Genomic DNA, 13,426 nt, shown 5'->3' with positions numbered 1-13,426 from the left:
TAATTATTCACAGTTAAATTAACAAAGTTTTAATATGCTCATTTATTAAAAGGGTGAACCGGGTTTCCTAGGTCCACAGGGAGAACCTGGATTGCCAGGATTGCCAGGGACAAAGGTATGATTTACATTTTTTCCTTATTACGCACGATTTGCTTTACATCAGATCATTTGGAGCCTAAATGGTTAGAATAGACATTTCCCTCCACAGCCATTAAAGTCTTACTAAAGGGAAAGTTTATCAGACTGAGATCATAACTCAATCCATTACAAAATGTGTAATGTGTGTAAAATGAATTAATTAAATTAAACTGCTATTAACTCTATAGGAAATGATACAACTGTGATTATTTTATATACGTCCTTAATTGTACAGCTGAGACTTCATCTCACTCTTTTAAAAAAGAGGGTCAGCATTCCCCAAAGCTGCTTTTATTCTGTGAAACCAATTTAAGCCATCAACACCTAAAACCAGTGGTTGGATTCAAATAATTTAACAACCGGTTCTCTGCCCTAATGATTTCTTCCCACAATCAGTTCACCAAACTGCTCAGAAAGTTAACAACCGGTTCTCCCGAAGTGGTGCGAACTGGCTGAATCCCACCACTGCCTAAAACTGATACCAATAAATGGACAATTAAATACGGGAAACATTCTCTGTTTTGCCTCTTGTTCCCACCTGTAATTATTCCTATTTTATCCACGGTGTTCAGGTATTATTTACTTTGGGCAAATCAAATCTTTTGGGGGAGAAAAGCATATACAATGGTACTATTTACCATTTACATTTCCCTCTCCTAAACAGGTTTGGTACTAATGTATGTACGGATCAATTGCCAATTTGACATACTCTTTGATATTACTTTTCTTTGATGTTTCAACAGCAACTCTCATCAATACCAAAAGTTACTGATGTTCTATGATGTTTCTGTGTGTATTTGCTATGATTTTTAACAGGGTGAAAGAGGAGAAATAGGACCTCCTGGGAAAGGTGAACGAGGTGAGCCTGGAGTTCCAGGGCCAAAGGTCAGTTTGGTTTCACTTTGAAATATTTAATGTGCCTTTGAGAACTCTGTGTTTAGCATTTTCTTTAAAGACATCCTTTGTTTCGTGATGTTAAACAGAACCAGAAAAATCGATTTCATTGTGATTGGATATGTATTCCAAGTGATTTAAATGCATGTTATTCACTTTTACTGCATAGTCCAGTCAAAGTTAATTAAACAAATGGAAAAGTTTCATATTAATAATCAAAAACTGCCACTATGCAAATTTATTTAACTATTTAACTATTACTTATATAGTCATAGTTAATGGCAATTAAAGTGCTTTAGAAATAACAAAAACAATAAAAGTATAACAAAATTCTGATTTCTAACTATATGGGTAGAGTGGCCATAAAGGGAACTTCAAACAGATTTCATCATTTAAAGTAGAATTTTCAAAATTCTGTATGGTTAGTAATTGTGTCTAAGACAGATAGAGAAGGAAGGGAGGAAGGAAGGAAGGAAGGATGGATGGAAGGAAGGAAGGAAGGAAGGAAGGAAGGAAGGAAGGAAGGAAGGAAGGAAGGAAGGAAGGAAGGAAGGTCAGTCCTTTAAATTCAGACTTTGTGGTGCAACTCAATTGATTTTCTAGATTTTCATTAGCAATTTAAAACCTGTGATTAATAATATCTTACGTATATGAAATGATCATACATCACAGATAAAACCTAAGAGTTGGTAATAAAATGGGTGGCTATATAAATATATAGAATAGGATGGGATGGGATGGGATGGGATGGGATGGGATGGGATGGGATGGGATGGGATGGGATAGGATAGGATAGAATAGAATAGAATAGAATAGAATAGGATTTTTTATTGGCCAAGTGTGATTGGACCCACAAGGAATTTGTCTTGGTGCATAGGCTCTCAGTGTACATAAAAGAAAAGATACCTTCATCAAGGTACAACACTTACAACACTTAATGATAGTCATAGGCTACAATTAAACAATCAGGAAACTATCAATTACAGTATAAATCATAAGGATATAAGCAACAAAGTTACAGTCATAAGTGGGTGATGGGAACGATGAGATTAATAGTAGTGCAGACTTAGTAAATAGTTTACTAAGCGAACTTCAGTAGCTTAACAAATGGATCATTGGAGATGCAGTCATTGGTATACAGAGAGAAGAGAAGTGGGGAGAGCACACAGCCTTGGGGGGCCCCTGTGCTAATTGTACAGGTATTTGATGTGATCTTGCTTAGCTTCACCTGCTGCTTCCTGTTTGTTAGGAAGCTTGTGATCCACTTACAAGTCTGTTCCGGTACCTGTAGCTGGTTTAGCTTAGTTAGAAGAATGTCTGGAATGATGGTATTGAATGCTGAACTAAAGTCTACAAAGAGGACCCTTGCATAGATCTTTGGAGACTCAAGATGTTGTAGGATGTAGTGCAGAGCCATATTAACAGCATCATCTGTTGATCTATTTGCTCGGTATGCAAATTGCAAGGGGTCTAAAAGCGGATTCGTGATGGTTTTCAGGTAGGAAAGCACTAGCCTTTCAAAGGTTTTCATGACTACAGATGTTAGAGCAACTGGTCTGTAGTCATTCAGTTCCTTGATGGTGGGCTTCTTCGGCACTGGGATGATGGTAGAGCGTTTGAAGCAAGAAGGAACATAGCACATCTCTAGTGATTTATTGAAAATATGGGTGAAGATGGGGGCCAATTGGTCAGCACAGACTTTTAAGCAAGAAGGAGTTATCTTGTCTGGGCCTGGCGCTTTTCCTGGCTTTTGTCTGTGAAATAGGTCCTGCACTTCCTTTTCTGTGATCACTAGGGGTTGTGAACCCAATGAAATGGGGTCAGTTGTAGGAGGCTTGGCTGTTGTTGCTGTGTCTGAGATGGGGGTTGTGGAGATAGGTGGCTGTAGTTTCCTTTCAAACCTGTAGTAAAACTCATTCAGGTCATCTGCCAGTTGTTGATTACCTTCAGCAAGAAAATCTGCCAGTTGTTGATTACCCAACAAGAAAAACACAGACTTCAGAGGATAATTAGAACTGCAGAAAAAATAATTGCTACCAACTTGCCTTCCATTGAGGACCTGTATACTGCACGAATCAAGAAGAGAGCCGTGAAAATATTTGCAGATCCCTCGCATCCTGGACATAAACTGTTTCAACTCCTACCCTCAAAACGACGCTATAGAGCACTGCACACCAGAACAACTAGACACAAGAACAGTTTTTTCCCGAAGGCCATCATTCTGCTAAACAAATAATTCCCTCAACACTGTCAGACTATTTACTGAATCTGCACTACTATTAATCGTTTCATAGTTCCCATCACCAATCTCTTTCCACTTATGACTGTATGACTATAACTTGTTGCTGGCAATCCTTATGATTTATATTGATATATTGATCATCAATTGTGTTGTAAATGTTGTACCTTGATGAACGTATCTTTTCTTTTATGTACACTGAGAGCATATGCACCAAGACAAATTCCTTGTGTGTCCAATCACACTTGGCCAATAAAATTCTATTCTATTCTATTCTATTCTATTCTAGTTTAACAGTGTTGAGGGAATTATTTGTTTAGCAGAGTGATGGTGTTCGGGGAAAAACTGTTCTTGTGTCTAGTTGTTCTGGTGTGCAGTGCTCTATAGCGTCGTTTTGAGGGTAGGAGTTGAAACAGTTTATATTTTAAATAAATAAAAATAAATAAGATGTTTTGGCATTATCTTAAGAACAAAATTGTAGTGAAAAAAAGAATATGTTGAATTGTACTCATCTAGTGACTGCATCGATACTTCTACGCAATCTTCTTGACAACAATATGGAAGTGGTCTGTCATTACTTTCTTCCATGATTTTCCAATTCCAATTGATCTAATAGACTTGGAATTAATGGTGATTTCATATCTAACTACTAAACAGATCCAACCCTGTCTAGTGTTTTGTTGTTGTTGTTGTTGTTGTTGTTGTTGTTTTTAAGATTAGCCAAAGTAAAGGCAAGGTGCAGGGATGTAATAGGTACAGGGGTTTCTGCAGGATTTCCCTCTTTCATCAGAATGATACCATTTCCTCTCCTTTTGTTCATGAATTTTTGCTTCAGTCAGGCCTGAGAGAGTTTCCTTGAGTGCTTGTGCAAATTGCTGCACTTTGCCCTGATTGCAGGTCTTGTTGATGTTGATTTGTTACATGACATGGTATTTGCATGGACAGGACAGTTGCAGGAGAAATGCAGAGAACAAAGACAGCCACTTTTCGTAGCCTTCATAGATCTTACAAAAACTTTTGACTTGGTTAATAGGGACGGCCTTTATAAAATTATCCCCAAGATTTGATGTCCACCTCAGCTCCTCAACATCATCAGGTCCTTTCATGAGGAAATGAAGGGCACTGTAGTTTTTGATGGCTTAACATCAGATTCCTGTTCACTCTGAGTTATTGCTCACTCTGCCGAAGACGGAAGGCAAGGCCTGACAAGACTTTGGACTAACAATCAGCCTGAAAAAAACACAAGTCATGGATCAGGATGTGGATTCTGTATTACAACCTCTGCACAAGAATTGGAGTCATCCATGACTTTGTGTACCTTGGCTCAACCATCTCCGACACCCTCTCTTTAGATACTGAGCTGAATAAATGTATTGGTAAAGCGGCCACCACATTTTCCAGACTTACAAAGAGAGTATGGCTTAATAAGAAGCTAATGGAACATACAAAGAGCCTGCATCCTGAGCACACTCTTGTACTACAGTGAGACTTGGACCCTTTACATATGGCAGGAGAGAAAGTTGAACATGTTTGATATGCATTGTCTCCGACGCATTCTAGACATTACCTGGCATGACAAAGTTCCAAATAATGCAGTCTTGGAATGTGCTGAAATTTCTAGCATGTATACACTATTGAAACAGCAACACCTACGCTGCCTTGGGCATGTCGTGAGAATGGCTGATGGTCAGATTCTGAAAGATCTCCTGTATGGAGAATTAGTGCAGGGAAAGCCCCTCAGAGGGAGACCGCAGCTGTATTATAAGGATATCTGCAAGAGGGATCTAAAGGCTTTGGGAATGGACATTAACAACTGGGAAACCTTGACCTCTGATTGTTCAGCTTGGAGGCTAAAGACACAGCATGGCCTTCTCCAATTAGAAGAGACACTTGTTCGGCAGGGTGATGCAAAGAGGCAGTCCCGGAACCAGCGAAATCTGGGGACTGGGCAGGGGACAGAATGTATCTGCCCTCAGTGTGGAAGGGATTGCCATTCTCGAATTGGCCTTTTTAGTCACACTAGATGCTGTTTTAGGATCTCTTTCCAGAGCACGATACCATAGTCTTTGGAGACTGAAGGATGCCAATGTTGTTGTACATGAATATGATGTCACAACCTGTGAACACAAGGAACAGAGCTTGCATTGTAGCAACACAATGCTGTTTTCAGCATTTGTTCCCTTTGACCCCATCAAGCCAAATGCTTTTGACTAGGTGTCAAATTCTGTGTGCTTCAATGAATTCTCCCCAGTGTTTTACCAAGAAAATCAGATTTAGAGACTATTTTAATTTTAAAGGGAATAGGAACAGAAAATGGAAACTTAACATTTCATACAGCATAGCTAAACATTTTACAAAATACTGTCTTTTTATTTGATTTCTACTATTTGTGACATTTGTTTCTATAATTGCGTATAACTCTGTATGTAAGCTTCTTGATTCAAGTACATTCAGAAATTCTATTGATATTTTTATTAAATGTTTTGCATGATCTGGAAGAAAGCCACTTTTGTTTAAGAACATAATTTAGTGATAAGAAAGAGCACTAAATTATTGGTCTGGAAGTTGCCAGAGATAAATTCTTATTTCTAAGGCACTGTAGGAAGGAAAATGATTGAATCAAACAAATATTTTCAGCTTACAAATTGTATATCTGACATTTTTACTTAGAAGTCATAGGATGCTTTTTAGGGAGTTGAGGAAATAATATGCCCTGGAACATGTACAAAACACATTTAGATTTTCTTCTACTAATCCTCTTATGTTAAATCATCATAACATGCATGATTACTTAACTTTCTTATATATACATTTGTGTCTATAGTGTAACTTTATAATAGCAACTGTTTTAATATGAATAGTTTCTACTTCATATTTACTTCCTGTAGACAAAACTAATTCTTCATATTTCTCTTTTTACTTTTTCTGTCTCGACTCCATTTTGTATGTATTCCAACATGCAGGGAAGGTCAGGTGAATCTGGAACTAGAGGCCCTAAAGGGTCAAAGGTCAGTTATTAGCAACATCTGGTTTTATTGGATAAATACACTAAACCAACACAGTTATTTCTTTACTGCCATTTTTGCATGTGTGAATTCTATATGTGGATGGGGTGTTTATGTATGGTAAGCACATGTCGTTATCTGTTTCTTTTAGTAGAATGTTCAAATATTATCAATTGAAAAAGTAGTACAATTATTTTCAGTAACTGAAAAGATGAAGTGTATATAGCCCTTAACTTTTCTTAGTAAAAGTTTTCATTTCCCAGTTAATCCCCCCTTTCTGTTCTTTCTGAGTTCTTTGCTATATAAGGTCCTCTATTTTTTTTTCCAGTTCGTTGATTAGTACCACATTTTAGTGCAGTATTTAGGTTCACACTAAAATTAAATAAGACATTACATACTATTTGACATTAGACATTAAGGCTAGCAGTTAGAGGCAGAGCATGCTCTGAATGAAAAATGAAAATGTTAGAAGTATGGAATACTGTAACTGAATCTTTTTTGACCTGAGGCAATTTCTGATAATTCTGAGGCAATTTCTTTCAGGAAGCCAGATTTCTGTTCCCAAAAAAGATGCTTCTGGTACCATTAGATAAAGGACAGCTTTCTCTGATTATTTGAATTTCAAACGTGGGAAGGTTTCCATTGTGCTTGGAAATAACTGGCTGTTGGCATTTTTCTAAAAGAGATGCAAAATCCTTATTTTTAACAATTATATATGGTCAGTTAGTAAAATTTTGAGGTAATTTTTGAATTTATCTCCATAGATAATGAATTGCAAAAGTCAATTTCATCATAAGCATGGAAATTCAATTTTGTCTGGAAATTTGTATATCTGGTGACTCTAGAGTTATGTTATTATAATGAACAATTTTCTGAATTGGCCTTGCTCTTTCAAACTGATGGTTGCAACTTTCCTGACAGTAAAGTATACAAGAACTTCTTTGGGGGGAAGGGGGGTGGCCTTCTGATGCCTTCTGAATTATGGAATTTTAATTTTTAGCCAACAGTCCAGACTACAGTTGGTTGTGAATTCTAAGTATTGTATACAAACATTTAAGGAAATGCTCTAACCCTAGCTTTTACCACTTCTGACGTTTTAATTGTTATGAGTATAAACAATGTTTATTGTTAAAGAGTTTCAGAACATAGATTAACATAAAATAACAGGGTTAGAAGGGGCCTTAGAGGTCTTTTTCCCCAACTCCCTGCTCAAACAGAAGTCCTCATTCCATCCTGTACAAATGTTGTCCAATCTCTTTTCGAACTTCCAATAATGAAACACCCACAACTTCTGGAGGCAATTCCACTGATTAATTATTCTCACTGTCAGAAAATTTCTCCTTAGGTTGGATTTCTCTTTAATGATCTTCCACCAGTAGCTTCTTGTACTGCCTTCATGTGCTTTGGAGAATAGGTTGGTCTCTTCTTTTCTCTGATAGCCTCTCAAATATTAGGAAACAGCTATCATGTCATCCCTAGTCCTTCTTTTTCTTAAGGGTATGTGATGGCTCACCAATTAAAGACTCTGAACCGAATGATGGGATGAGCTCCTGTTATTTGCCCCACCTCCTGCTAACCTCCTGTGATTCAAATGCATGCAAATGCAAATAGATAAATAGGTACCCCTTTGGTGGGAAGGTAATATTCTGTGCACCTCAGCATATAGTTATGCTGCCCACATGATCATGGAAGTGTCTTCAGACAACACTAGCTCCCTCAGCTAAGAAAGGGAGGTGAGTACCACCCCCTACAATTGAACACAACTGGACAGGAGAAACCTTTACCTTTTCTCTTCATTAGACTAGGCATATCTAGTTCCTACAATTGTAGCTCGTATGATTTAGCCTCCAGATCTCTTTATCATCTTTGTTGCTCTTGTCTATACTCTTCCTTCCTTCCTTCCTTCCTTCCTTCCTTCCTTCCTTCCTTCCTTCCTTCCTTCCTTCCTTCCTTCCTTCCTTTTTGCTTGCTTTGGGTTACAGTATTATATAGACAGTTTTCTGTAGGCCAGTGTCTTCTTGACACAAATCAAGTAATTTATCTTGATCAAAGGACAGACTTAAATCTGATTTTCATAAGAGTAATTTTTATGCACACTATTATAAGATTAATATGACCCGTCTTTTCCAATGTAGTTGGGAATCTTTTAAATATAGTTTATACCTATACAAGTCATTTTTTAAAATTCTGAAATAATCCCAAACACAACAACCATTGTTTAATAATACAGTTAAGAAAAACTTTCAGCAGAAACCAAATTTTCCTCATATCGTATGATTATGAGCTTCATTGTTCTTTTGGAAGTAGTTTAGATGATTTCCTTTTATGGAGACCTTGACTCTTGCTTTGTTCTGACTGAAGAAACTTGAAGCCAACATTTTGGCTGTAAATTCCAAGTATAAGAAATTCCATGGTGTATAAGTTTATAGTCTGTCCAGCCCAGTCAATTTTGATTAACATTTGTGTTGGACAAAGATTTAAGATTCTGAGACGCTTTGGATACTTTTTTTTTTTTTAATTTACATTTATATCCCGCCCTTCTCCGAAGACTCAGGGCGGCTTACAGTGTATAAGGCAAGTACAGTACTCTTTCATTTTTTATTGTATCCTATAGTAGAGTAATTTATTTCTTCATCTTTTATGTCTATTGAAGTCAGTGCCTTTGCAAATAGGAGTGTCTGTGCAAATGCAAAATACTGAAATATTTTTTGCTATTACACTTTATTAATTTATTGTATTATTATTTATTTAAAACATTAACACATAATTTGGCTGAAGTTCTCTTTATGTATTTGAAATTTGTTCCCCATCTCAAAGGTGGGGAAAATGATTTCCTTACCTGCTGCTGGGAATAAAATTATTTCTAGTGTGTCCCAATGAACACAATCATCTACTTATTCCTGTGCTTGCCAGCCATCTCCCCAGTGACTATTCCTTCTGTCTCGATTCTCAGGACAGAACACAATATCCTCAGATCTATTTCTTTCTGCATTTTCAATTTTTCTTCTCTCAAGTATTCCATATGGAAGGAAGAGATTTAGAATCATATCCTTGACTGATAACCATAAAGCCTTTGTTTTAACATCTCTGAAGCAGAGTATACCATTTCTTCACTTAGATTTTCTAGTGATGTATAATAATTATTGATTTTCCCCCTAATGTTCCATTTAAAACATTTTATTTGTACACCACCCAGAACCCCTTTGTGAGGGAGACAGGCAGTTTCAAAATTTGATAAATAAATAAAAATGTTCTTATCTTTTGAGAAATCTGAAGAATTCTCCTCTGTTTCTACATTACAATATTTTAGACATTTGAAGAGAGCTATCATATCTTCCTACAATTTTCTCTTCTCAAAACACTTCCAACCATTGCCATTGGCTTTTCCTTCCAGATTGCTTATGATTTAGATTGGTGTACTCTGAACACATTTCAATTTATCAATGTCTTTCCTAAACTGTGGTATTATGAATATGGCTTGACCAATGCAGAACAGAGAGGAATAGAATACATCATTTCCTAGCTCTTAAACATAATTCTGTCTTGATGCACCTATACTTTGCTTTCTCTTCTGCTGCCATTGCACACTGTTGTTTCCTGTTCATCTTTGATGCTGTAGGCACCTGGATCCTTTTGGCAAGTACTGCTGTCCAGCATCGTCCATCTCGTCATGCACTCAAGCCTCTGGTTATTCCTATCCAAGTGCAGAACTTTACATTTGTCTCTGTTAGGATTCATGTTGCTGATTTTTCCAGCAGATTTTTCTCAATCATAATGCTATCCTCTAAAATGTTTCTTATCTCCAACTATCTTTGTTTCATGTACTATTTGTTAATTGCATTTTCTAACCTCATATCCAAGTAATTTAAAGCTGTTCAACAGTACAGAGCTTACAACAGAGCTCTGCAGTTATGCCATCCAGTGCTCCAGACTGATACACAACTATGGATGTATTACTTTTGGGTTCCTGTTGTTCAACTCATCATATGTATAAAGGAAGATATTTGTAATTAGGGTTGCAATGAGGAGCCTTTGGTGCTCTCTGAGCTTGGTTATTTTCTTGCAGATGTTAACCAAATATCTGCACTGATTATCTATAAATGAAAAATCTGTAAGAAAACTAACAAGAGAGCACTAAGCACTCTCTACTCATCATATTACCTGTCAGCCTTGCAAGGTAGTCCAGGCAAGAAACAAAACCACAAATACTCACTCTACTTTTTTGTAACGTTACATTAATAGAATCTTTCAAGTCTAAAAGTGCATTTTCCCCTGTTACCTTTATAGTCCCTGCAAACTAGGGAGGGTCCCTTTTGAGATATTTTCCATTGCCGCATTCTTTCTGTGGGCTAAGCTACCACATATCCAACCATTGGCCTCACTGCAGTTCTCTCATTCCAGGTTATCTTTTTCGCTATAGGAAGATTAGAATAATTATAATCAATTCATAGTCCCTGTTTGATAAACAAGTCTGATTTTTACCTACTTTTATAAAAGCCACATCCTCCTTGCCATGTGTCCTAGCCTAAAAAAGCTATTTATTTCTCTCCCAATCATCCCCAGTTATAAAATATCTGCTCTGTAACTGTCGTTCTAGCTCTTGAAGAAAACAGCTACCCACAATATTGCAGTCATGCCATCTTCAGAGTTTCATTGAAAGTTTATTGGCAAGAAAGATGCCATTTTGATAACAAGACAGTATCTCCTCATACCAATCTCTTGTAATTATTGCACAATGATCAAATGTATTTAAAAATTATTGAAAACAGAGGAGGCTATTCCCCTGTTTTGTTTGGAAGAATTGAGGCCTTTTGGTTATTCCTGGAAAAAAGCAGTTACTAAATTATTACTTTGCATTCTTTATTGATTAGGCTGTTGCAGGGACGTATTCCCAGCCTTCTCTGAGTGTTTTCATCTTGTAAAGAATGAAGATAATTGTAGCACCCACTTCCAAATTCTGTGGAGGAATTGGAAAGTTTTGGTGACTTTAGTTTTCTACTGTAACAGCAAATTTAAAATATTGATGCTTATTCTTTTTCCCCCCTAGGGTGATCCAGGAAATAACGGTGATTTGGGAGCAATGGGACCAAGGGTAAGTGAGTTGAAATATGTTCCTTAATTGACAGTATACAAAATGCCTCCCTTGAGGCAAAGGGATACAATCATTATTTTCAGGTTTGATTATATAATCTATATCAGTGTTAGCAGATGTGTGGATTTCAACTCCCAGAATTCCTCAGCCTTTATACTTTGCTTTATACAATGCTGGCTGGGGAATTTTGGGAGTTGAAGTTCAGTCATCTTGCCAACATGGAGAAACATGAGAAATGATCTAGAATGATAAGATCCGCTTCAATAATGTATTGAAAAAAGTGAGTAGCTATAAAATGCCTTCTAATAGCACTGAGGTATTAATGTTTATTCTCGAATAGGCATCCTTTTTCACACAATACATAATCATTCATTCATTAGCATATAGCACATAGATATACCAATATAGCATTCATTCATTAACATATAACACATAGTTATACTGATTCTCACAAATAGTTGGCTACTATTATTAATAATTTATTAAATGAATGTTGTCTGACTCTAAAAGATTTAGTGTATGTTTTCAAACATAGCACCTACTACAATTTACACATCTACAACCTTGTGCATTAAATAACTGATATATGAAACTAAGTCGGATATGCATACTCAAAGGCTATAAAATGGATTGGAGATTTCTCTCTCAAAAAACAAGAAAAAAGAAATGCTGAATAGATGTAACTGAAGTTGCATTCTAGAGTTTGAAAAAGTAATATTGATATAATTGGATTAGGTTTAAGCAGGTGCTAATAATCCAATAAATATCAACAATCTGTGCTTTGCTAATGACACTATACTGTAGCTGTGAAATACACAGCAGTTGAGGCCATCCACTTTGTTACTGGTGATCCTCTTTTTCTGTCCTCCCACCTTTCCCAGCATTATAGATTTTTCAAGAAAGCTAGGTATAATGCATTCAAAGTATACAATACAAATGACAAAAAAACTCCTTATAAATATAGATCAGACTAAGCCAGGAGTCCTCAAACTTTTTGAATAGGGGGCCAATTCACGGTCCGTCAGACTGTTGGGGGGCCAGACCAGCTGGGTGGGCATGGCTAGGTGGTCATGTGACTGGGTGGACGTGGCCAATTTAGCAGTCCATTTTGCCTTTGTCCTTGCTTAACTTGCTCAACCCAAAGAATCTATTTACTTAAGACCCCCCCCCCCCGCAAGGAAAAAAGAGTGCACACTTTCTTGTCGCTTGCCTTTCATTACAACAGCAGCTTCAGGCTCCTTAAAATAGGCCATTAAAAAAAGAATAAAACAAACAGGATTTCCTTCAGAATAACTCCTGATCATATGTTTCAGATGACCACACAGTAAACCAGACTGAGAACTGCACCAATTAAGACTGCAACTAAAAACCCCAAGATGGGTATTGAGAGACATTGGAAGCAGACAGAACTGCACTCAAGAATCAGTTTTTCTTTTCTTTGACATGTTTCCTAGGGATTCAGAATTGCTATTAGTAAGATACCAGTAAATACAGAGCTACAAAAAATAGGGATCACTATAGCACAGAAGTAATGACAGGCTGAGAGAAGCTGTCAGTGAATGCCCCTCCCCTCCCTTCTCCTCTCTATGGGCCCACATGGGTCCTTCCCCTTTGGTTCCAGCCAAAGGCTTCAGGGCTCTTTGCAAGCAGCAGCAGCAGGACCTGAGAGTGCCTGCCAGCAGGGGAGGCAACCAGAGAAGGGATAGGAGACCAGACTCCTTTTCTGAATTAATTGGGATTACAGGGCTAAAGGTCTTTTAGGTCTGGAGGAGAATTCACAAATTGATTTGCTTTTTGCCACACTTGTGCATGTATACACACACACAGGAATAGCTACCAAAATTGTTCAGCAACCAATTTGGTGGATGTACTTTATATATGGCAAGAATCAAAGCAGTGGGTGAATTCTCCTTCAGGCATTGTACTGCAGTTGCACTTAGCGTTAGCCAATTTCAGCTGATTTTGAAAAAGCCAGGAGACATGGAGACATGTCCCCCACCCACCCACTTTTAAAGTGCTACTTTAAAAGCAGCCCCTCCCTTACTCAAACACTGGCCC

General features: G+C 37.3%; 1 protein-coding gene across 1 annotated transcript in view; it reads left to right on the top strand.

The window, feature by feature from the left end:
• The window catches only part of COL25A1 (collagen type XXV alpha 1 chain), a 151,845-nt gene that overhangs the window by 103,346 nt on the left and 35,073 nt on the right, over window positions 1-13,426 (top strand). Inside the window, exons 14-17 of the mRNA XM_058193126.1 lie at window positions 53-115; window positions 955-1,023; window positions 6,235-6,279; window positions 11,324-11,368. Of these exons, the coding sequence (XP_058049109.1) occupies window positions 53-115; window positions 955-1,023; window positions 6,235-6,279; window positions 11,324-11,368 (222 nt within the window). The remainder of the gene's footprint in view (window positions 1-52; window positions 116-954; window positions 1,024-6,234; window positions 6,280-11,323; window positions 11,369-13,426) is intronic.

This window comes from Ahaetulla prasina, chromosome 8 (assembly GCF_028640845.1).
Source record: "Ahaetulla prasina isolate Xishuangbanna chromosome 8, ASM2864084v1, whole genome shotgun sequence".
In the NCBI taxonomy this organism is placed as follows: Eukaryota; Metazoa; Chordata; class Lepidosauria; order Squamata; family Colubridae; genus Ahaetulla; species Ahaetulla prasina.
This window is presented reverse-complemented; position numbering and strand designations above follow the sequence as displayed.